Raw genomic sequence first — 26,220 nt, 5'->3', positions numbered from 1 at the left:
GTACCATCGCTCCCACATGTCTTCATTGTATCATCCACCCACAACCCATTAATTGATGAAATTAGTTGAATTGTATGATTCAATTATATAGAATTTGATTTTCAAAAAACAGAGCATGACTTTTTTTCAATGGATTCGGGTGAAATCAACCAAATTAATCAATTGAAATAACATATGAAGAGAATTGGTCAACTGAAATTAACAGTGTTCGAAATCAATAAAACAAGACTTGTACAAACTAAAATCAATTAGAATTAGGCAATTAATTAATTATGAAGGTTGAAGAGACGGTATGTAATTAGGCTAAAATCAAACCTCAAGTAGAGTAATTTTCAACTTCAGTGTAATTTTCAGTTTAAAGTAGTGTAATTATCAATTTCACTTAGAGTAATTATATTACAATTAGAGTAATTTTCAACTTCAAGTAATGTAATTATCAATTTAAAGTAGAGTAATTATTACAAGTAGTGTAATTATCAATTTAAAATAGAGTAATTATATTACAAGTAGAGTAATTTTCAACTTCAAGTAGTGTAATTTCCAATTTCAATTAGAGCAATTATATTAAAAGTAGAGTAATTTTCAATTTCAAGTAGTGTTATTTTAAATATCAGTTAGAGTAATTATATTACAAGTAGTGTAATTTTCAATTTAAAGTAGAGTAATTATATTACAAGTAGAGTAATTTTCAACTTCAAGTAACGTAATTTTCAATTTCAATTAGAGTAATTATATTACAAGTAGAGTAATTTTAACTTCAAGTAGTGTAATTTTTTATTTTAATTAGAGTAATAAACTTACATAAGTAGAGTAATTATGAAACATGGGGTTTTATTTGTGGTTCGTTCATCAGTTATAGATTAGTCATTGGTAATTTGTTTGATTTCATAAATACTCTAGTTTCTACTACACCTAAACATGCTTTAAAACCCTAAAACTTTAGAATCTTTAATCGGCTGGTTAGTACATTATGTGGTTTCAATTGAATGATCGCAAAACTCAAATTGAAGTGTAGACTCATGATTTTGGTTCTAAAATCAAGTTAATTTGATGAAGATGCCGAGCGATTTGATGAAAATTGGGAATTGATTAAATTTGATGAAGATGCCAAGCGATTTTATCTGTGAAGGGTGATGGAATAATCAATTTCTTGTTATTTACAACTATGCCACCGCCCAAATTTCAGTTTTTGTTCAGTTCTCACGTTTAGTATGATATTTTACTTTGTATGATAACCTTCCCCATGCAGATATAACTAAGGGGAGAAGGCCGTTTCACCTTTCAACACACAATCCAAAATCCTAGTTTTCAAAACAAAACTCCATATAACAGTTCCTCATCCTCAACAAGTATATAAGTCAAAATAACAACCCACCACTAGTTGTCTAGTCCCGACACAATTGTTCCTCAAAACAAAAACACCATGCAGCTCACACGTTTACTCAGACTCACCACGGTTCCCGTCATCATCAACCGGACTTCCATTGTCCCTCGGGCTTGCACTTGGGCTGCGCCCATTCTCTTCAGCAGGACTCCTAACAATTGGGCTGCCACCATCTTCCATTGGGCTCCTACTCCTTTCACTCGCCTTCTCAGCTCGGTCTCTTGGTGACGGGCTTCTGTCAGCAGGTGATGGGCTTCGGTCTCTTGGTGACGGGCTTTCGTCAGCAGGTGATGGGCTTCGATCTCTTGGTAATGGGCTTCTGTCAGCAGGTGATGGGCTTTGGTCTCTTGGTGATGGGCTTCTGCCAGCAGGTGATGGGCTTCTGTGTCTCCTTGGGCTCCTCTTCTTTCTATCTGCCCGGTCACTGCTCCTCTTGCGCCTTGAAGGTGATCTAGATCGGCTGAAAAGTCAAAAAGGCAAAATAAATTTAGACGTAAGTTTTCCAATAAAAAGACAAAACATATATGTAAATAAATAAAATGTACAGGAGAAGTGTTTTAACAGACCAAACCCATTTTGGCATGTAATTAGGCTTCTATACAGCCGATGAACCAAACGTTCATGAACTGTTCAGCGCGAAGTTTGTTTATGTACATTTAATTAATAAACGAACGAACATGAACACATACCTAGTCCGATCATTTATATGCATGAATTTCATGTAGTTCATAGTTTTATTTCCGACACATTGTTCTTCACATTACTTTTAACTAGCCATAGCTTAGGTATGTTCCTTCATCTATGTTCAGTTATGTAACCGTTCATTTATACTCTTAACAGGCAAACATAGACGAACACAAACACGTTCATTTTCTCAATGAACAAAACACAAACAAGAAAACCCTGTCCGTTTAACTGTTTGTGTTCGAGTGTTTGTTCAGTTCAAGTTACATGAGCAAACAAGAACATGCTCACTTCGTGTTCGTTTGGATCGTTTGCAAGCCTACTTGTAATCATGTGAACAAAGTAAATTGACAAATATGAGGGTACATAAAACATATGTTTTCAAAGTTGGGGGGCTAGATATGTAAATGTAACCTGTAGCTGCGACCTCTGCTATAGCTACGACTGCGGCTTCTACCACGTCGAGGAGGAGATGGGGTCCGCGAGTAACTTCGTCCACGCCTGCTTTGAACACTTAATAAAAGAAATATTATTTTCTGAATATTTTTTTAATGGACAAAAGAAATGGTAATGAACTTACAGTTTCTTGGGGCTGTTTTTACAATCCCTTTCAATATGACCTCGCTCGCCACAACGATAGCATTTGTTTTTCCAGTCGCCTGCTTTGCAATCTCGGGCCCAATGACCATCAAGCCCGCAATTAAAGCAACGACCCGACCCTGGTGGAGGACCTCTACCAAGATACTCACGGGCTCCACCTGAGGGACCACCACCACCACCTCCACCTCGTTGAACCTAATACAAAACAAAGCACAATGCTCTTATTAAGTCAATGCCAAAGTTTTGTTTTTTTTTCCAATAAAACTTTGGTCTTTTTCATTGCCAAAGTAGTAACAAGGTTTGACCCACAGCCCGTCTTGACCCGAACCAAATTGACACTTCTTCAAAAATGGCCAGTTTTGACCCAAGCTAGTTTAGCTCTGAGCCCGTATTGACCCAAACCCGTGCTGACCTAAATTCGTTCTGAACCATCAACCGACCACCACCCAGTTTGCCAGGCTTACTTCTACAGATGTGCATACACTATATGATTGTCAAGCATTCAAACCCTAATTCTAGAAAAGTTTCAATCATGCCAATTCAGTTTACATATCCTAATTCCTAAACTCAATATATTTGTGAAACTTAAATATGATTCCATTATTAACAATTTTAAAATTTATTTAGGTTCAAAACTCAAAAGTTTTCAACCTTAGTTACTTCTGGGATTACTTTCAAGTATTTGATCCATAATTTGAGGACATCCTGTTAATCATGTATAGTCAAAGTGTCAAACATTGCATAATTTCAGACATTACATATTTGAACTCGAATTATCGGATTCTCTACACGAAATAATATATTGCATATACACGCATATACAGACCAAAAACCATCATGAATATAAAAAGATCATACCCCTTTAGAAAATTCCACCACAATACGACTTCCATCAACATCACGACCATTCAAGCTGTATCGTGCATCATCAGCATCTCGAGGGTCACTGAACTCCTACAGTAACAAAAATAAAGAAAAAAGCACGAACGCAAAGGTCATACCAATCAATATAAAAGTATGGGAAAAGGCAAAACAAGATTCTATGCAACAACAATCAATCACTAAAAGTACAACAGTAAAAGCAGTAAGTACATACCACGAAGGCAAAGTCACGCTTCATATCCACCTGACGAACTCTGCGTAAATGGCGCCAGAAACGAAACAATAAGGCCATCATGACATTAAGAACCAAAAGGGTTGATACTTCACCCCTCAAAGATGAACTAAAACACCACTTTGCCATTATCTTCTAAAACTACTGAAATAATAACAAAGAATCGCCAACGTCTTTTATACACGCACTGCATGAATAGCGATTCATTTGACCATGGTCAACCTCTCACCATATACCTCCAGGTTGGGTTAAACCCATAAACCTTCATAAAGATCATCAAGTCAAACTTACTTGACGCTTTAAGGGGGTAGTGTTTTGAAAATGATAGTTTAAAAAACCACTGCCTTAATCCTACACACACCTAAGTTCTAAAACTACCTGAATTCTAGATTTTAAGTTCTGTTGGAAACAATAGTATGTGGCATAGGTGTACAGGATCATAACATCAAGATGAATATTAGAAGGATCAAGTGTGCATAATCAGCAAATATGTCAAAGTTATCAGCTTTTGTCAAATAAAAAAAAACACTGTACAAAATGACTTGCTAGATTTTTTACCTTCCATAACGGCTAAATATGTCCTCTAAATCACGCGATCGGGTTCGTGAACCCAAGTGGCCAACATAGAGACGTGTAGTCCCATAACGATCATCATAACGCGGCATATTCCCTGCACAAAGAAAACACACGCACACGTATATATTTAATATGTGAATTTTAATTAACAATAAAACCACCACCTGTTGATAAAAAGATACTTGCTGCATGTATACAAAATGCATATAACAAAGATCTACTTAAAAATCATAGTGTTATGACTGGCATATGCACCAAAAAACTTCTTTAAACTTTATCTGATATGACGTCTCAAAACATAAGTCTATTAATAATGTATTAACTATTGTTAATTCTTCCTAAGGTTGTAAACAAACCAAACGTAACCAAACGTTTGGCAAAGTTCATATGTGCGTTCGTTTAATTAATGAACGAACATGAACAACAAACTTCAATTGATTATCTAAATGAACGAACATGAACAGAGGCCATGTTCGTTTGCAACCGTTTATGTTCATTATTTATAATGTCTTTTTAACCACTTTTCTAATCTTATCGTATTGATTTAAGCAAAGCTATCAACTTTAAAACAAAAAAATATACAAGCATCAAAGTTCGTTCGTGACCGTCCGCTAAACGCTTAACGAACGAACATGAACACAGCCTAATTCTTCTTAAAATTCATTCACTTCTGTTAATAGTATTCCAATTACAATTTTATACAAATTCCAATTACATATAAAGACAAACATATAAAAGTCGATATAGACGAATTCGATCGGTGACGAAGACACTGTAACTTGTTTGTTTTACAGCAGAATTGAACGAACAGTAACTAGGAATTGATGGAATCGATAACATGAAAGTTGAATTACAGTGTAATTGGACTGAATATTAATAAGTTAAAAGATACCTGAATAAGCGAACAGTTACACAAACCCTAGTTTTTTACCCCTTTTGTGTTTGTGAATTCAAACACGAACGGCGAACTTAACCCCCGCTCGATATATATAGAGATAGAGAGAGAGACAGATAGATAGAGATATAAATATATGACCGAAATGCCCTTGCTAGTTGCTATTGAAACAAGTTATATTATACAAATATAATATAATATATAATATATAATAGGTCAGACTAAATGTACCCACCTGGTTGCTTGTCATACACCCCCTGGAAAAACCAATTTTAATATTACCCTTTGAAATTATATAATTACTAAATTAGCATAAAAACAAGGATTTCATATTTATTTATTTTTTTACAAGTTGCGTTTTTTTTTTATGATTTCGAGTTTCGAGTTTAGGGTTTAGGTTTTCGGGTTTAGGGTTTAGGTTTTCGGGTTTCGGGTTTAGGGTTCGGGTTTAGGGTTCGGGTTTCGGGTTTAGGGTTCGGGTTTAGGGTTTATGTTTTCGGGTTTCCGGTATCGGGTTTAGAGTTTAGGGTTTAGGTTTTTGGGTTTCGGGTTTAGGTTTAGAGTTTAGGGTTTAGGGTTCGGGTTTAGGGTTTTAGGTTTTCGAATTTCGGGTTTATTTTGTAAAAGATAAAGAGGTAAAATAAGGATATTATAAATATATATACTATTAAAATTAAAAAAAGTATATATTATTAATATTTATAATATTAATACTAAAAAAATACGTAATCACCAAGATGACTAAAGGGGTTTTCAAATTTATATCAAGTTAAATGTATTATGGTGGATTGGTAGGATGATTTGTAAAAAGTGGTTGTAGAAGGTGAAGATAACTAATATGGTATACAAATTATAAAAAGGAAAATAAGAGGTTTGAATTGTATTTCCTAAATACTAGAAGGGGGTATGTTTAGTAAAATTAGAGAAAGAGGGGTACGTTTAGCAGCACCTATATAATTTTTTTATTGAATAATAGTAATATTTTGACATTTTATTTGTTTTTTTCTCTTAATCTTTATTAAGTATACGCATAATCCTTGGACGGGTTCACGTACAGCCCGGCCCAAAGGAAGGGCGAAGAGACCCATAATTGTTAAAAGAATATTTATATTTTATATATAATTTTGTTTTAAAACAAAAACTTGCAAAATGACTTATTGGTTGAAAGGAAAGAGTTTTAGACTATGGAATCAAATGTTATGGGTTCAATTCCTACAAGTAGTGATATTTTTTTATAGACAAACTTTCGTTTATGTTTTATATGAGTTATTTTAATAACTTATTTATTATTTATTTTTTTTGTTTTTTTTGTTTTGTTTAATTTTGAGTTTTAAAAAGGCAATCTTATTGATAAAATTGTGCATCACATAGGTAGAACACGATTCTAGGGCATCATATTTTTACTCGCCCCAACCCCCAAAATGTTAAGAAGTTTTTGTATTTGATCCTGAAATCATAATCCTATATGTTTAGGTATTTAAAAAGAATGTTGAATTGAAGAATCACAATGCGGGAAATGAAGAAATTGAACTATGTCGGAGTAATCTAATAGGATAAACCCAATTGAAATACGGGAAATTATGTGACATTCGTCATTTTCGGTTTAACTTGTATTTGTATTTGTATCAGAAACCCGACCCATTTTGTCTTTCGGATCTTTCGTTATTAATAATATATTAGGTTTTATGTTTCATTTATGTTTCACAATTGTTGGATCAAGAAAACACCCTTTGCGGTGCCTTAAAACACCATTTTATTATTAAAAACGACTTAAAACGAACTTCAGGGACCCAAATCGCAGCTAAATGAGTGTTTTAAACTAATAGATAACCCTTACTTTTTCCACCACCATCCACCTAATTTAACCATTTTAACCAATTAAAATGCATGCATAACTCTTATGGGTAACCTTTGCTTTTTTCACTATAAATACAAGTCCAATGCACCCATTTTTGTTGCTCATTCTTCCTCAAAACTCTCCCAAATCTAGATCTAAGTATTCATCTTTCAAGCTCTTGATAGTTGATCTCTCAAGGTCAAACTAATGCTAATCTTTGTTTTAACTAATTATTGTTAATTAAAGCTTGTTATTATAGTTTGTTTAAAACATATTTCCCTTGTTTCCTTGGCTTTCCCTTCTTCGGCCATGGTCGGTTTAGGTGTATTGCTAGGCAAGGCTATATGAAGGATTATTATAGTCCTTGTTAACACTTTAAATTTGTTTAAGCTTATTATAATTGTTTAGTTTCTAGTCATTTTAGTTTCCAAATCATTTTAATAGTTCAATGGTATTTGAGTATGTGGCAATCATCCTCGGTTTCATTCCGAGTCAAGGATCGAACCAAAACCGAACTCTTGTTTAAATACTTTATTATTAACATGTTGTATGTAAGACTTGAGTATTATTATTTATAAATTTATTATGAGTTATATGGTATTGAGTATGTGGTAACCATCCTCGGTCTTATTCCGAGTCAATGACCGAACCAAGACCGAACTAAACCGGGTTCACTCGCTTAAGACACGCTAGTTGTGTTTTGGGCCACCAAATCTCGTATTTTTCTCTAAAACTATATTATAAACAAATTTTAATTATTTTCTCAAAACACTTGGCATGTTGGATCCAACTTGGTTTTAAAACAAGTTTGGACCAACAAAGCCAAACACCCGCTTAACGGATGTTGAGGTTCTTCCTAATATAACTACACACTTGGTTAAGTTACTTTTGATTTCATTGAGTTATCTCATAACATTTATCACTTTGGAATCTCGGTTTCGGTGACCAATTATCAAGACTCGAACCGACAAATCCTAACACTCGTAAAATCTCGTCTTAGTATTTATTTAACAAAGGGTCTTGCAATATCACAATTATACTCGAATATTTACTTAACAAAGGTTAAGTAAAACTAATTGATAGAATACCGAGACCCGATTTCGAGTAAACTTACTTTTCAAAAACCATTACTTTAATTTCTTATGTATTTACACTTTAACCCTCAAACTTTAATTATTTATCTTACTTATTATGTTATTTTACTTTAAAGCTTTTAAGACCATCTACTAACTCATGACCCTCTTAATCTAGGTCTTGCTCGTTGAACTTACATTTCCTTTTATTCGCAACTAATCCTTCAAGTTACTTATTTCACGTGAGTACATTTCATCCCCCGTTTTCACTTTTATACTTTGAGGATATCATGCATACTTATTCAAAACAAGAAGGATTTAATATACTCAATCCTCAAACCACAAACTCTAGGGTGTATGATACTTAAAATACTTGCTCTATTGTGTGTTATATGTTTCATATGCTTTACGTGCACGAGTGTTTATTTTGTTGTTGTTAAGCCTCAATAAGTATTATCATACGCACCCCTAACTATTTAGCTTTGTGCTAGTAGAATAGGGCCTCACTATTCAAGTATGTTGGTTGTTACTAATTAGAAATGATCCTCATTTATTTATGATTTATACCCGCAATTGTTTCTTTTATTTATGGTTTCATATACGAGTTGTGGATTTTGCCTCATATTATATATAAAAATATGAAATTTCTCATCAACATACGTGTTAACAAATTATATTTTATGCATTGTTACAGGTTTGATTATTGGTTGATTGGAGTTTGGAAGACGCTAAGTTATTTTGAGACTGTTTAGGTTATTACCAAACCCAGATATTCCTTAAACGGGTTATAACATCCCATTAAATTAAAAATTATTCTCACCAAATTATTGATGTAAAAATCCTATAAAATAAGATATACTAAAAATTAATATCTTATTTATTTTAAAAAAGAGATATATATATATATATATTATTTAAATTAAAAAAACCAATTTGATTAGTAAAAAAATAAACGGGTCTTGGGTCTCATCAAACCATAAGTATATTATTAACTTTCATAAGTATTATTTATAATTAAAAAACCAATTTTATAGTAAAAGAAATAAACGAATCTTGGGTCTCATCAAATCATATAGCTTTTAAACCGGGTTATAACATCTCTTTTATTTGTCAAACAATTTTTCATTAAACAATAAGTATATTATTAATTTTCATATAATAAAAATTATAAATGCAAAAAATAAATAAATATTAGAACAAATAATATAAAACAACCCCCGATACGGGGGATAAAAACTAGTATGTATATATATATACATATATATATATAGTAAGGGACCAAATGGTACATATAGCAAACTTTTGTGGTTAAAATCTTGCAAACAAAACTTGGTAACGCCTTTTAAGTATTTATATAATATGGTCAAGACTAACAATTGGGTGGTAGAGAATTGGAAGCTTTTACCTAGCTTAATGAAATTGCTCATGTTAAAATAAGTTTAATTCACTATAAAAGGATGGGCATCTTCGGAAAAAGTATAAGGATGTGTCAATATTATGCAAATATACTTAAATGAGTGAGTTTTCAGGCAAAAGACATCATCAAAACATGTTAATGAATAAGTCTAGTGTTAATATTAGATGATGGTGAATGAAAATAACCAAGATAAACTGTGAAATCAATAAGTTAACATAAACATGTGTATTGGAATGGTGATGTATGCCAAAAAGCTTGGTTGTTGACATAGGATAAGCTTGACTTCAAAAAGTCTATGTGAGTGGCTTATGTCCTAAATTTAGCAGGCTTAGGTAAAATTTGAAATGTGAGCGGTCAATTTATTTATTGTTTAACTAGTTTTTAATCCCGTATTACGGGGTTGGTTTATATTATTTGTTCTAATATTTATTTATTTTTTGTATATATATTTTTTTATTGTATCAAAGTTAATAATATACTTATGGTTTAATGATAAATTGTTTGACAAATAAATAAGATGTTATAACTCGGTTTAAAAACTAAATGGTTTTGATGAGACCCAAGACCCGTTTATTTCTTTTACTATAAAATTGGTTTTTTAATTATAAATAATATTAATGAAAGTTAATAATATACTTATGGTTTGATGAGACACAAGACCCGTTTATTTTTTTTACTATCAAATTGGTTTTTTAATTTAAATAATATATATATATATCTTTTTTAAAATAAATAAGATATTAATTTTTAGTATATCATATTTTATAGGATTTTTACATCAATAATTTGGTGAGAATAATTTTTATTTATGGAGATGTTATAACCCGTTTAAGGAATATTTGGATTTGGTAAGACCCATACCCATGAATTCGGGTCAAATGCATGAGAAGTCTCCATTTAAAAATCAAGCAAATCTGTTGACTCCAAAAAAAGGGGGAGCAACCACATCGCGACACGTAGGATTTTTATGTTTTCGTTTATATATAATATTATAGATAGATATTAATTATGAACATGATTATTATCATTTGACAATGTTAAAAGATATATAAACCACTTGGGCTAGCTCAAGTGGCCAGCCAAATGATGTGTAAGAGCTTGATGTCGGTTGGCCTCTCAAGTTCGAATCTTGATGGCGACACGAGTTTTCTATTAGAGTGTCCCTCCCCAAAGAGCTTGCTCTTGTGGGCGGACAACTCCTGTCAAGTGGCAGGGGGCTCGAAATTTTCTCGTGGATCGCCTAGCCAAACTCGGAAGCCAAGCGTGGGCCCGGTTAAGACAACATAGTCTTGGCCCGAGTGAGGCGGTTGGGGCTCTCTCAAAGAGCTGTGGCTGCATATTCAACCATTATGAAAGTCATCGTTAAAAAAAAAGATATATATGTCTTATTAAGTTGAATTTTCTTAATGGAAAAGTGGTGGCATTAAAGACAATATACGCATATAAGTAAATTGATGAAAACATACGTATAGAGGGTGTTTGGGATTCTTATTTAACTTCAAAATTGTTTTTTTTGTTGTCAAAAATGTTTATTGACTTATAACTTCTTTAAAAGTAATTTTTTTTTAAAATGTGAAGATTAGCTTTATGTAGCTCTTCGTGAGCGAGTTTTTGCGTGATTGACCACATTCAAATGCTATTACCATATAGCGCTTTTGAGAAATTAAATAGCGTTCTTAAGTGGTTTGATTAAAGTAAAAGATGCAATAATTATATATGTTGGAAAATTTGTTAAAAATGACTTTTTATAAATATAGGAAAATTATTTTCTTTAATTTTGTGCATAAATACTTTTATTTACATATGTGGTATAATAATAAATATTTCAGTTTTTTCTGTGCTACTATGTGAAAGCTTCACAACGAACCATACCAAGTTCAATACAAAACTATGATAAACAAGATATCGATGCTCGAAACTTGTCTAGTTGGAAAAATAACTCGTGCGGATTTCTAATACCAAGTTAGCACTCTCATTTGCAAACTATTCTGGTCGATATTCAATAGTCTTCAACTAGTTGGACCAAATTTAATCATCTTTTTCACAAAATAAGGTCATTGGACTCATTATACATACACAAAACATAATTTCCACCTTAATTAAGTAGTATAATTAATTTTATCTATTTAAAGTATAAATCAATAAAACATATAATCTATCTCTTCTAATAAGAGCCTACCAATTTTGCCACTTGTCAATATCATAGCCCTCATCTCCTCTTTTTCAACCAATTTTCATATATAGTCATTATCTTTTAAGTCATTTCAATATATGACATTAAAATTATTGGTTTATTTCAACTAAATCAATTACTACATATAATAAGTATTCTCCATATGAATTGACAAGAGACGATTAGTGAATTTTGTAGTGTTAATTAAAGTGTTTATTATGGATTATATTCAAAATAATAAACAATAAACATTCGATTCATAATATGTGGAATGAGAACAATCGACTTGGACTAAATCCTGATAACGTAAACATGAATTAAGAGTTACAAGCAAACATGAACTAAAGATTTTGATTTTTGATAAACAATGTATACCTGTTAATACAATCACAAATGTAATGTAAAAAGATATTTTTACCTATTTGTAACATATTTGTGTAATTGTAATTTTAATTTAATTGTAGTTGTATTTAACAATATATGATCAATTTGTTGTATTTCACTTAATAATCAAAGTTTAAATATTCAACAATTATCCGTGTAATACACGGGGCCAAACTAGTTTTCAATAAAAAAGAGTGTATTGAAAAAGAAACCTTTTTGTTGTAAAATTAATTAAACAAGTAGGAAAACAAAACTCGTATGCATCACTTCACTCCTCACTTCCAAACTCTAACCCTAAAAAAACCCATCATCTCAAGTACTCTTTAACAACTTGAGCTTCAGCACAACATCAACAAGGTACGCTATATATATAAATCTAGGGTTACGTTTACTTCTCTTACCGATCACTTGATTCTGCTCCGTGCTCCTTAGATTCGTACAATTCCGGTTCATAATTAGGGTTTGCTATTCAATTGGAAGCATATAAGCAGCTGATTGTTGCCGATTATAGCTGATCTGTTGTCAAATATGAAAGAAAACAAGGCTGATGTTGTTGTTAAGGAGACTGTTGATTGTACAAAAAGTGATGAAAAGATAGAGGCGATTTTCGGTGAGAGAGAGCCCGAGGATATGGTGGTGGATGTCGATACGGTCGATTCGGTGCCTTCGGATCGTGTTATGGAAGACGCGGGTGCGGGTAAGGAAGTTGGAGTGGTGGTTGAAGAGGTTAGAGAAGAGAATATTGTGGTTACGGTTGAACCGGCGGTCGAAGAGGCGGAAGCTGAAGTTGAGGTGAAAGAATCGGTTGAAGAAGTGGTTGTTGAAGAAACTGAAAAGGAAAGTGAGGTTTTGGATTATTTGAAGGTTTCGGAGTCGACGGAAGGTGATAATAAGGTGGTTGATGTAAGCACGAAAAGTACGGAAGTTGAAGCGAAGGAGAGTTTAGAGAAGACGGTTGAAGTTGCGGATTCTCGAGAGTCTGGAAATGTGGATGAAGGTGTGACGGAGGAGGTGGTTACGGAGGTTACGGAGTCTGTTAAAGAAGCGGACGGTGTGGATAGTGTAATGAGTGAAGAAACTAAGAAAGATGAGGTTTTGGATGATACGAAGGTTCAAGATGCAGTGTCGGAAGCTGCTGAGGTGGCAGGAAAAGATGAAACTCGAGACGGTGAGTCTAAGGATCAAAGTAAAGGTGTTGCTGCAGAAGGTTTAAAATCGACAATAGATGCTTTAGAATCTGGAAAAGAAACGGAAACAGAAGAGTCTAAATTGGTTTTTGAACCTGAAATCCTTATAGAAGAAATAGATGTGGTTGATAAAGTAGACGATGAACAGTCTGTGAAATCTGTTCAAGAAGCGGTTGTTGAAGATCCCGGTTCACCAAAGGTTCCGCGATCATCAATCATGGCTAGTCTTGGATTAGAGGAAGCTGACGTGGATGTTGTCGACGAGGGTACAGAAGAAAAAACTGAAGATAAAGATCCTGTTTCTGTGGAACCGAGTTTGGTTAATGCTGAGGTAGTTAATGTTGGAACGGGTGAAGTTGGCCAGAAAACTGCAGTTGACTCGACAGGCGAAACAGTTAAACCTGATGAAGTGGTGATTGCTGAAAAGGAACCAAGTTCGGATATGCAAGTTTCCACCGAACCTGATGTGGTTGCATATACTGAACCAGAATCCGCCACTGATAAGGTGACACCTGGCGATGAAATCACGACGTCTCAAACCGAACATGTACCTGCAACAAATGCAGAGTTTACATATGAGGATGTGCATATGGAGAGAGCAGAGGATGTGGGGATGGACATAGACGAAGTACTCGGTTGGAAAGATGAAATACCACCTGTGCAAGAACACGGGCACAAGGTGGACCCTGCACATGTTGAAGTTCCGTTGCAGCAATCTTGTTATTTCCACCCGCCTGTAAACGAAGGCGAGTTTTCGGTTTCTGATTTGGTCTGGGGTAAAGTCAGAACCCATCCATGGTGGCCCGGTCAGATATTTGATCCGTCTGATGCATCAGAAAAGGCCACGAAACATCATAAAAAAGATTGCTTTTTAGTTGCATATTTTGGAGACCGAACTTTCGCGTGGAACGATGCAGCTGTTTTGAAACCGTTTCGTGAAAATTTCTCACAGGTTGTGGACCGTATCGATTCAGAAGCATTTAATAACGCAGTTCACTGTGCTTTACAAGAAGTATCCAGACGGGTGGAGTTAGGGCTCACATGTTCTTGCATTCCTCGTGAAATTTTTGAAAATATTAAATGTCAGATTGTGGAAAATTCAGGAATTAAACAAGAATCTAGTAGACGGCACGGTGTTGACGAATCTGCAAGCGTGAACTCGTTTGAGCCGAATATGCTCGTGGATTATGTTAAGTTATTAGCAAAGTTTCCACACGGTGAAGGTGATAAAATGGAGCTCACAATAGCTAAGGCTCAGTTATCATCGTACTGTCAGTTCAAAGGCCACCGCCAGCTGGCAGAGTTTCAGTTATGTGGTGAGTTGTTGGACGCTGATCAACAAGTCGTCAAAGAAGAATCGGATTCAGAAGACGGTTCTAGAAAACGAAAAGCCCTCGATTCTCTTTCTGATACGGTATACAAAGTCGGTGGAAGCATTCAAAAAGTAGCAACTCAATTGACCGGACTAGTTGGTCCGGTTGACCAAGTGCAGGGTCCGGTACCCACGGGAAATCAAGCGGATATGCTGTCGCAACTCCACCAGACTGCACAAGATCCCATGAAAGGGTACGGTTTCGTTAACAATATAATCCCGTTTTTCAATACTCACCGAGATACTGTTTTGAGCAAGTCTAGAAAGAGAAAAACATCAAACGAAAATGAAAACGAAAATTTTGAATTTGATGATGTTAATGATTCTTACTGGACGGACAGGATTATTCAAAACCACCCGGAAGAGAATCCTGGGCATGACAACAACCAAAACGGAGGCGGATCACATCAAATGATGGCTTACGAGCAAGAAAAACAAACCCTGAAACCGGCCCGAAGGTCGAACAAAAAACGGTTTTTTAGTAGTAATCATGAAATAGAGGCGAAGGAGCAATCGGAGCTTATAGAAAGAAGAAGAAAAAATTTAGCAACCGAAGTTTTGATGAAGTTTACCGAGGGTGTACACTTTCCTTCAGAAATACATTTAAACAAAATGTTTAAACGCTTCGGGCCTTTAATGGAATCAGAAACTGAAGTTGATAGGCAGAGCGGGCGGGCCCGTGTGGTTTTCAAAAAATGTTCTGATGCGGAAGTTGCTCAAAACAGTGCTGCAAAGTTCAATATTTTTGGAGCCATTTATGTGAATTATGAGATTAATTATACACCATTGATTTCGTATAAGCCTTTGCCGCTTTCGTTGGCACAAGATCCACCGCACGCAGGCTGGTAATTTACTGTTTTTGATTTTGTATATTTTTCTAAACTAATATGTAATTTCTTGTATGTAACATGAACTGCTGTGTTTTTAGATATTGATAACATGAAACACAATGTGAGGGGCTCGTGGATCGGTGCTGAGTGTACATTATGTACTATGATGAAGATTCAAGATGAGAGTTATCATTTCTGGCTTATTTTCTTCGTGAAGGTAAAGTATCTCTGCTGATGTACCTTGTTTGTGTTTTTAAGTTTTAATAAATTATCAGGGCGAGAGACTTTATTTTTTATTAATTTTTAGTAAGGGGTATGTTTGATAGATTGTAATTTGTGGAATGGTAGATGTGTTTGTGTTGTCATCTAGGAAAAACCTGATTATAATTAATTAAGAGTTAAGACCAGTCATTTTGTTTCAGGATGTGTGGATTTTAATTTGATTTTTATGTCATTAAGTTAATATGTGAACCCAGCCATCTTTAAGTTTTGTGAAAGTTTGAATAATATCATGTACAAGAAATCTAAAAACCCTAATTACGACTCACTGTTGGTAACCCCGGATTATCATAATGTAATTTAGATCGTTATTTTTAAAACTCTAGATACGGCTGCACTTTGAAAACCGATTGAACTGAAAACCTAAACATTTTCGATGAATGAAGTTGTGTCTTGATTTAAAAAAAATAACCATCTAATTTACAATTTGATGATCCGGAGTTGGCAAAAAAGACAAGTTGGGTATTAGGGTGAATAGAGATTAGTTTTGTACGCATCTAGAGTAGAGAAAAGGGTGGGGAGACGAATTCAAACCCAACCTAACCCGAGCTTGTAAAACACGGAATGAAGAAACTAGGTATACCCTAGATATACCTAGACTTGGGATGTTTGGGCTTTAGCCCGGGGTTTGAGAAATACTGTTTGAAGTCAAGAAAGCTAACCTTAGACCTGAGAAGTTCGAGTTCATCCTTTGCAACTGACGCACCTAGAAAACAAGCTTAGGTGAACACACTCTGAAAATGGGTTGTTCGAAGACACACTAAACGATAATCCAGTTAAGTTTTAACACCAGACATGAATGAGTATACGTATATGAGACGATTTTTTCTTTTGTAAACACATGTAGATAGGCACGGCAAATGCAAAAGTGAATGAGCTTAGTTAGCTATAACCTTTTCGGTCAAATATCATATTCATCCTTTACGCTATTCTGGTCAACCATGTGGTTTGTGAGCACATGAGTGATTAATTGCTAATTTACTACTTGGAAAATACTTAAATCTTGATTATGGTTTAAGCTTATAATTAAAATGGGGTAATTAGTGTTGAAAAGGTGAAAGCATGAGGATTATTATTATACTGTATATGAATAACTATTGGGCTGATGCTGCAAGGATCCGATTGGTCGAAGTGGCTGTCCATGGTTAGCCACATCAGCATGTTCTTTTCTTCTTTTTCTTGTTATATATTTTTTGGGTTTTAATTTTTTATGTTGTTTTTTTGGGTTTACTAATTTATGTTTAATTGCTTATAATTCACGTTGGTTCATCATTGCAATGCACGGTTTTTTGTATTTTTAATGTGTTGTATTAGGTCATTGAAGAATTTCTTTTTTGGTTTAGTTCCGGTGTTGTTACCCTGCACCTATCGAATTAGCGTCGACTCATAGCCGCACTATGCGAGTTTTACCAACCAACTACTTTTTTTTTAGTTTGTTGTTGACGGTACGAACCTAATCAATACCGACTAAATTCGTGTCGATGCACTAATTAAAATGGCTGCAAATTGTTGTTTTGAAAAGCCCGAGATGAAATGGGGACAATAGGTCTGCAAAACTGAGGTGAAGGAGTACATTATGTTCGCAAGAAGCAAGATAGGGTAATATCATAACGATTCACGAATCCTTTATATGAATAAGCTTTATTCACAACATAAAAAGCTACATGTGCAACCTCTTGAATCTTAATGACTTGATGCATTATTTAACATATTAATAGATTATACAATCAAAAACGCTATGTATACAATATCTTGACGTACATAGCGACTGTGTTATGGATTTAACAATTTAACCTGCCAACCGACATAGCTAATACCCTTAATTTTACATTTGTTTAGTTGAGATTAACGAATGCAAATGTACCGCTTGATTGCTCATTTAAGTGAAGTAATTTATGTGTAAGTCATCGGTTCTAATTTCTAACCCATACAATAAATATAAATTAGCACAAGATTTTAGTGGGTATATAAAGCCGTGTACTTTATGTCCACCAATTGAACTTTGCAAACCGTAACGTATTTTGTCCCTAATACCGACATGTGCTAAAATGATTTATTAAATTAACATACAATGGCGGTTCCTTAAGAAATGTATCATCTTTGAGGTTACAAGGAAAAAAAAATGTATTCAGGGCGTTCTCGGGTTGGTGCAGTAGTTAGCTCAAGTTCATCGGGAACAACAGCGCAGATAGTTGGGGTTCGCGAAACCGACAAGGATGGTGAGAAAGATCGCTGTTGGGTCTCGTGACCGTTTTAACTCAATTCTTTCTTTCTTTAAGAAAATAAATAAATTTATTTTAAAACACGGTAAGTTAACCCATTATTCTCCAAATTTTTAACACAAAACATACAATTTCTTCTGCTATATTTATATCATACTTATACATTTTTTTGCTACATACAAACACTCTAAACGGAATCGAGCAAAAAATCGAGAATCCACTCAAGCAAGAAAGTGAAAGTCACTAGTCTGATAGGTGGTTCTAACCAAAATTTTCAACAACCACCGGGTTATGCACTCTATTAATCGTATCATTTATTTTATTTACTATTTCGGTGTTTTTAAATATAAAAATTTAATTTAATATTAATAAATAAATAAATAAATAAACGTTTCTCTATGAATCTCATACACCCGCTTAATCTCCATAAATATCCATAAACCACCTAACTTCAAGGTGTCGAACCCTTATTTTGATTGATCCATCTACATCCTAGGTCGTTTTGTTCCACCATCTGGCTTATGTTTTCCATGTAGCATTCAGATCAAATTACGAACACATTCTTCATACAATTAACCCAACTCAGAAGATACGACTCATGCAAAACATACAAATTAATGAACATGTACCAGATAACTTACCTCTCGACGCACATGATCTAGAAACATGTCCCAATACTTATATTTTGTATCTGCTCTGGGGGAGCTCATTGGTTTGGTTTTCGGTTTGGTCGGTTTATTTGACTGACCCAAAAAAACGACTGAAGACATTCAGATAGTTCAAATGGTTTGGTTGGTTTAGTATGATAATGATGTAATAATAAACACTAATTAAGATATACTATCCAATACGTTGGACTAAAATTGTGAGTATTGAGTTAAATGGCCAAACTTAAATACCATTTTATGTTATTCACGTTGTTTGAACTCAACCAATATACTTAACCGAAAACCGAATATACAGTTGGTTTAAACGGAGTCAGCTCATTTTTCAGTTAAATCGGTATGAAACCTGATATTGGATAACCTTAATACCGACAAAACATCGTACCACGTTTCAAGACTCAAGGTTCTAGGCCAAGAATGTGCCCTGACAATTACCTATCAATGTGGGTATTGTCGTTAATACAACGTCTCTATACTTGAAGTCAGCCTAGCAAGTTTAGACGAGCGCTTTTGTTTTCTCTAGTGTTCATGTGACGAATTTTAATTATTTTCACGACAGAGATTGATCATAAGAAGAAATCACTTCTTGCTTTGACGAGATAACAATTAATTTACAGTTTGAAATGATAATTAACGTCTCCTCATTTATGTTTATAATACGCTAGTCGAATAATTCATTGAGCACAATCCTGGTTGACGTATACGTGCTTCATCAATAATCATGTAATAAAAAGTTATCCTAATTTTATTTAAGAAAATGAGATCCCTAGAAAATAATAAAAGAATAATACATTTGGAAATTGTCTACGGTCTCATAATGAAATACACGTGACGTAGGACGTAGATTGTTAGGTATGTACACGTGGTGGACCTGCATGCCCATGTGGCACAATCGTTTGATTCGATATCAGTGCTCATGGGGTTGTATGTTGTACACTGTCGGCATCCCGACAGTTTTACTCGTTGCTAAATATTTCCACGTGACATTCTCATATTTATTTTAATGTCCAACAAAGATACATCTACCGTCAAAAGGTCACTCATATCCACAATCACAGATAAAGCTGATGACCCGTCACCAATTCAGGGGATAGAATCTTACTGTTCGTAGGCCCACTCTGGTAAAACTCATGACTAATTACATAGTTGGACATAACAGCTTTATCATGAATGAGAATGAAACTGGTTAGCTTTCATATAAAAAGTTACCGGGATACGTACCACTAGACCACTGCTCCTATAGTTGGTATTCCCTTTAATATCTTCTACATTATTATTATTATTATTATTATTATTATTATTAAAAGGTGCTTAAATAGTTAAACACCATGAGGTTAGCTATTTAAAAAGAGCTTGCGGCGCAGTTTGTTACATGTTTGTCATCTGTCTTGATTTAAAATATATATGTGTGTGTGGTGGGGTTAAAATAAGAAGTGGAGTGCGTCTAAAAAGTGTAAGAAGTAATCTGGTGCGTTAGATATGTTAATCTGACGGTGGATATGGAAAGTGTGTGTTATTTTTGTTGTGGTTTGTTTATTTTGCGGTGTGTTTTATTAGATCTAATGGTGAATGCACACTTCCTGCATTTCTTAAGAAAAATCTACTTCTTATTATAACCTTGCTATATATATATATACACACACGAATTCAATCAAGCGAGTGATGAGCTATTTAATGTTTCTTTAAAAACTCTTAATGGTTTTAAAAAAATAAAAAATCAACGAAACAAATTCTAAAAAGGAAGTTGCATTCCGTGGGCTGACATCTGATCTAGCGTGGAGCCTCCTGAACAAGAATATCTAATACTTGTCCCCTCACCCTGTCAAATCCACATATAGCTAGGTTCGTGTTATGTTTATGTATCTATGTGTTAAAAATCTTGGTTTAATTATTTGTAGGGTTACATAAATATGATTATGTTTCTTTGTACATCATTTCATTCATGTACGTTGATCAGTTCATTAGGTCTCCATATCTTACCAGTGGCCATGCTTTGTCCTTCGATCTTCCGAAACCTAACATTTGGTTTTGTTCACATTCATGTCTTGGAGTTTAGGAGAGCAAATGAGCCAAGGCGAGCTTGAGCTTGACTAGGCTTAAGTTCGGCTCATTTACTGTTAATTAATTATTTAATATATTACATAAAAAATATATATAATAGGTTTGCGCGGGTTCGTGAGCCGGTTCAACCTCAATAAGTGAAGCTCAGGAAAGGGCACGTGCACGTTTATTATAGCAAGCTTAATTTTAAGCTCGAGCTCTACTTTACTTAAGCTTGGCTCGATTGTGCCTTTCCACGAGCCGATACCAAATAGCTCTAAAGCAACGCGGTTTATTTGCACCCGTACTACCATGAGTAGCATTCCCTTAATTGTAGGGGTGAGCAGAAAACCGAATAAACCGAACCAAAACTGACTAACTGTAAAAAACCGAACTGAAAAAACCGAACCGAAGCATTAACCGAAGGTTAATTTTTTGGTTTTTGAAAAACCGATTTTTGGTTAATTAAGTTATCCATTTTTGAAAAACCGAATAAAACCGAACCGAGCCGATTATGCATTTTCTTTATTCTACAGAGTCAAATCCATCAGTTCATCACTTTACATTCGTTGTTAAGGTAATCGGCTAATACATTTTCTTTATTCTAATCTTTTCTATTTGGAATTTATTCATGAATAATAATGACTAAGGACTTATTATTTATATTAGTTGGAACGTGAATAATTATTGTAGTTCATTATTTGATTTTGATTTTTTTTGATGTACAAGCAATTAATTGAAATTGAAAATAACCGAAAACTAAGTAACCGAGTAACCGAAAACCGATTGGTTAGAAAACGAAAATAACCGACTACTTCGGTTTTGGTTTAGATTTCACCCAATAACTAAACCGAACTGAACCGTGCTCAGCTCTACTAATCTGTGCAACATTATTTTGAGAACATACTGTATCTTCAATAATGAAAAAAACCATATGAAACAGGGATGAACTTGGTACAATATTTGTATCCATACCCGTACCTGTACCCGATTATACCCGTACCAAAAATCAACAAAAGCATAAATCAATAAAAGCATGTACCAATACTCGTACCAAATTTTTTAGTATGGTATGGGTATTTCGGTACGGTACCCATTTTTGTGCCAATTTGCTTTATTATTTCCAAATATTCAACGATCTTGAAACCGGTACCGGTACGAGTAGCAAACAACTTGAATTAGTCCGGGTGTCGGTACGTGCACAAGTACGTGACATGTACCGAATTAGTACAAGTACCAAATTGGTCGTCGATTTAATGATAGGATAGTCTTGAATAACCCTAATTCGGTCGTCGACTTTAAGTGATTTGCTTGTTGGTTCAAGACTTGGATGTTATATTATTTAATATTGAACAAACGTTTGGTCACTATTCAATAATAACATAGTTGTAGAATTTATGTTATATATCAAATATGAAGAATTTATACCCCTATATATTTCAAACATGTACAAAATACAAAACGTACTCATACCATACCCATTCTTGTACCGAAATTCATAAAAATGAGTATTAATAACCGTACCAAATAGTTTAAATCAGTACAAATACAGGCACTACAATTCTACAAGTATTTGAAACAAAATTTTCATCCGTAATATGAAATAATGTTTTCTCATAACAGGAAAAAGAACATTATTACTTTTACTTATTATTAGCTTTAATTATAATTATTTCATTCATGCAAATGGTGTGAAAATGTAACCAGGTTTTATTTGACATCCATTCGTTTAGTTTAGTTTAGTTTAGTCCATCCATCATGCATGTAGGTCCCATCATCTTGACTTTATCTTTGACCAACGCCGCAAACACGGTGAAACCCTACCCCTCCTCCTGCTGACGTCACCAAAGCACCAAATGACGTCATCACCACCTCTATATATTCCCACTTGATTCTTTTGCAAAGTTAAAGATAACCCTTTTCTCTCTCAACATTTTCTCTCTCTAGAATATATAATAACATGGAAAGCTGCATGAAAACCACCACCACCACCACTACCACTGATCATCAGTTGAGTCCCACCAGTGTTCTTGCTCCTCCTACACCGGTGGTGCTCAGCCCGTGTGCCGCCTGCAAGATCCTCCGAAGGCGGTGCACCGACAAGTGCATGTTGGCACCTTACTTCCCACCCACTGACCCACACAAGTTCACCATTGCACATAGAGTGTTTGGAGCCAGCAACGTTATCAAATTGTTGCAGGTAATTAAATTATTAAAGTTTATGTTAAGTCATACTTGACAAAAATAATATGACTATGCATGTATTTGGGATTGTTTGAAACTTTTAACTTTTACTTGTGTTCTCTTCGAATAATATTAATCTATAGAATTATTAATTAGTCTCATAAACCATTATTTCATTTTACTCATAATTGTTCAAATGAGCTAGTAATATAATTAGAAATATATAAAATAAACATAAATTTATTTTAACGATTTATTTTGCTATACCAATATATAATAGCTAGAAAAGTAAATCTAAAAAGTAAAAACACCTGGTAAAGCTTTTACCCTCATATTATATGAGAAATACGTTTTTTTAGGCAAATTGAAGTTTGGTAATAAAAATTTCTCGTAATGTATGATGCTTCTAATTTGTTTTACTTTCTTTGTCAAAGTCATGCTAGCTAGTCTAATGAATAATTTGTTTAGTTTTTATCCCAACTAGATTGATGAAATTTATTTTTAAACGACATAAATAAATAATGAGCTAAAAAAAATAGATTGGAATCTGACTTTTTGAAGGTGAATCCCAAGATTTTGACTAAAGTTTCAAAAGGACTTATATACTTGATTAACGTATAGTTAAAACTTTGCTTTCTAATCTCATTGTTTATCTAAAACTTTACTTTATTCATACATAAAAAAGAAAAATGGGAATCGCAATATACTAAAAATATATAATATATAAAACCACCCTTTCTTTTTTCTTTTCCTTTTTTTTTTTGTTTTCTAGTACGGAAAATGAGAATTAATGTTCCTCAAGTTTAAAGGTATACAACGAGAGAGCTAGGATGTGACGCATTTAACACTAACTGTTTTTGTCAAACCAATCAACTAATAAAGAGAACAAAAACATCTTAATATGATTTAATATTAAAGTCTTAATGCATGATGTGTTATGAAAATTAAAATACAATTTTATTAGATGAAAATAGTTTTAACTAGGGGTGTTCAAGAAATCCGAAATCCGAAAAAAACCAAAATTCGAACCGAAATCGAAACCCAAATAAACCGATCCGAATTCTTATTCGGATATTCGGATCGGATCAATCCAAATATCCGAATAACTAATTCGGATTCGGATCGGATTCGGATATGGAAAATTAAAAAATTCGGATTGTTCGGATATCCGTTTAATCCGAATAAAAAACATGTTTTTAGTGCTATTTTCTGGTTTGGTATATTTGTTAGACTATTCTTTAAAGTTTAAACTTAAAATTTGTGTTAAGAGTAATTCGTATTTTCCGATTTATATGTTTATTGTGATTCTAAACTATTAAATGTTAGGAACAAAAAAAAAGGAAATTTTTTAGGTTTATTTCGGATTATTCGGATAATTTCGGGCTTTTCGGATATATTCGAATCCGACCCGAATTGAATTCGGATAGATTCGGATCGGATAGAAATATTCCCAATTCGGATCGGATCGGATTTCGGATAGGGTCCAAAAATTTTCAAATCCGAATAACCCGAACCAAATAACCCGAATAATCCGTTATCCGATCCGATGAACACCCCTAGTTTTAACAATTGTCATCCCAAAACTGTTTATCATATATCACAAATTCTTGTGGCCTATGAACTAAACATTATGATTAAATAAGTAATAATTAATATATTATTATGTGTGATGTATAGGAACTTCCAGAGCTTCGTAGAGCAGATGCAGTTAGCAGTATGGTTTATGAAGCGAATGCAAGGTTTCGAGATCCTATTTATGGTTGTACCGGCACTATTTGCATGCTTCAGAAACAAATCAGTGCGCTCCAAGCAGAGCTAGCGAAAGCACGGGCAGAAAAGGTCAACTTGCAATGCCGACAATCCCATTTTTTAACTCTGATACATATGCAAATGGAACAAAATCTACCAGTCTCACCGTCGCCACAACAACAAAATCTTTTTGAGAATTTTTGTTTCTTAGATGACTGTGCGGGTATTGGAAGCCCCGAGCCTCTTTGGACATGAATTAAAAGTTGGTCTTGTTAAAAACCCGTAAGGAAATGGGTGTTGTGATCATGATTCAAGAGGAGCAATTTTAGTCTACATTATTTTATTAAGCTTAACTAGAGTGTAATGTTTGTAACCCATAAATGGGAATAAACAATATAATACATAAATGATATTAGTCGTATTTTCTTCATCTTTTGGAATTTAAAACTTATTATTTACTAAACATAATTATTGTATTTACTTGATTTTTAACTAAAATTGTAAAATAAATGTCTTTGTAGCAATTGTTGAAGTAAACTTATTGGTGACCTAACTTTTATTTGATTAATTCTTCAGTTTGTTGGGCTTTTGTCAAACTTGCAATTGACTTGATATAACTAATATATTGAGTACGTGTAACGGTGGTGAAGGATAGACTAGAAATGCAAGTCACATCTTTCACAAAACTTTTGTTGTTTGGTGAAGAATATTTCAAAGGATTTTGTCTCTTTAATTTAAACTATGCGCTATTAAACCTATTGCACAGTTACAATTCGGTTGGTACCGGTTCATTTTGTTATGGTAATTCTTGTTATAACTAATTACCCCCACCCCCGGTCCCATTAAAAGTGTTCATATTTTCTTTTTATATTTGTTCCAAAACAAGTGTTCACTTTCAAAATTTATTAGCCAATTTCCAAATTTACACGTAAACACACGCAACTAATTAACATTAACAAACAATATTGATGGACCCAATTTTCAAGGGCGTTAATGTCATTTGGTATCAAAAAAATGTAAATCATTCAATATACCTTAAACTTTGTGTTTATCAAATTATGACACTTTTAACTGGACGAAGGGAGTATTAGTTTATTTAAAAGTCAAAGTTAACTATTATTTTTATCAAATGCTTGATTTAAGACTCTAAGAGATTTAACTATATCGTCAAACCAGCGGGAAAGTTGTATAAAAAATTAAATAAAGGTATCAAACCAGCCCAAGGTGGATTCGAACATGGATCAGCTTTAACCACGTTACCCCTAATAACTCAACCAAGTTATCTATTTGTTGTTGATCAATTTCCATGTGTGTGTATATATAAACTATTGAAGATAATGACGTAAAATAGGTGGTTTTAGAACAAAGAAATGTATCGAAGTAGATTCATATGCTATATCTGTTTCACGGTGGCTAGTGGTAACGATGCCAATAGAGGTGGTGGGGACGAAAATGTATATGGTCATGGCAGTCGAGATTGCAATGGTGGTGGAGTTGAAGACGATAGTGAGAACAACAATGAGGAGGCAATAATTGTGAGAGAGGGGTTGCTATA

At 33.9% G+C, this 26,220-nt stretch overlaps 3 protein-coding genes across 4 annotated transcripts; 2 read left to right on the top strand and 1 right to left on the bottom strand.

The window, feature by feature from the left end:
• Positions 1-1,305: 1,305 nt before the first annotated feature.
• Positions 1,306-5,306, bottom strand: LOC143636850 (uncharacterized). 2 transcript variants are annotated; one of them, XM_077104337.1, is made up of 7 exons: positions 5,251-5,306; positions 4,341-4,452; positions 3,765-3,804; positions 3,527-3,622; positions 2,649-2,863; positions 2,483-2,581; positions 1,306-1,844 (listed from the first exon to the last, which is right to left on the bottom strand). In XM_077104337.1, exons 2-7 carry the CDS (start codon positions 4,445-4,447, stop codon positions 1,439-1,441), a joined length of 963 nt encoding a protein of 320 aa, XP_076960452.1. In that variant the 5' UTR covers positions 4,448-4,452; positions 5,251-5,306; the 3' UTR covers positions 1,306-1,438. The 2 variants fall into 2 exon arrangements, with proteins under 2 accessions (XP_076960452.1, XP_076960451.1); XM_077104336.1 differs by lacking the exon at positions 5,251-5,306 and having other exon boundaries at positions 4,341-4,557.
• Positions 5,307-12,403: 7,097 nt separating this feature from the next.
• On the top strand, positions 12,404-15,947 carry LOC143636849 (uncharacterized). The gene is made up of 2 exons (XM_077104334.1): positions 12,404-15,541; positions 15,625-15,947. Coding segments are annotated over exons 1-2 (2,877 nt in total). The 5' UTR covers positions 12,404-12,665; the 3' UTR covers positions 15,626-15,947.
• Positions 15,948-22,385: 6,438 nt separating this feature from the next.
• Positions 22,386-25,093, top strand: LOC143636829 (LOB domain-containing protein 1-like). The gene is made up of 2 exons (XM_077104321.1): positions 22,386-22,932; positions 24,594-25,093. The coding sequence occupies exons 1-2, from the start codon at positions 22,693-22,695 to the stop codon at positions 24,918-24,920; spliced, it is 567 nt and encodes a 188-aa protein (XP_076960436.1). The 5' UTR covers positions 22,386-22,692; the 3' UTR covers positions 24,921-25,093.
• Positions 25,094-26,220: the final 1,127 nt, after the last annotated feature.

The sequence above is a fragment of the Bidens hawaiensis genome, unplaced genomic scaffold (assembly GCF_021521415.1).
Source record: "Bidens hawaiensis isolate Kalapana, Puna unplaced genomic scaffold, B.hawaiensis_p1.1 tig00008064_1, whole genome shotgun sequence".
NCBI classification, from domain to species: domain Eukaryota; kingdom Viridiplantae; phylum Streptophyta; class Magnoliopsida; order Asterales; family Asteraceae; genus Bidens; species Bidens hawaiensis.
This window is presented reverse-complemented; position numbering and strand designations above follow the sequence as displayed.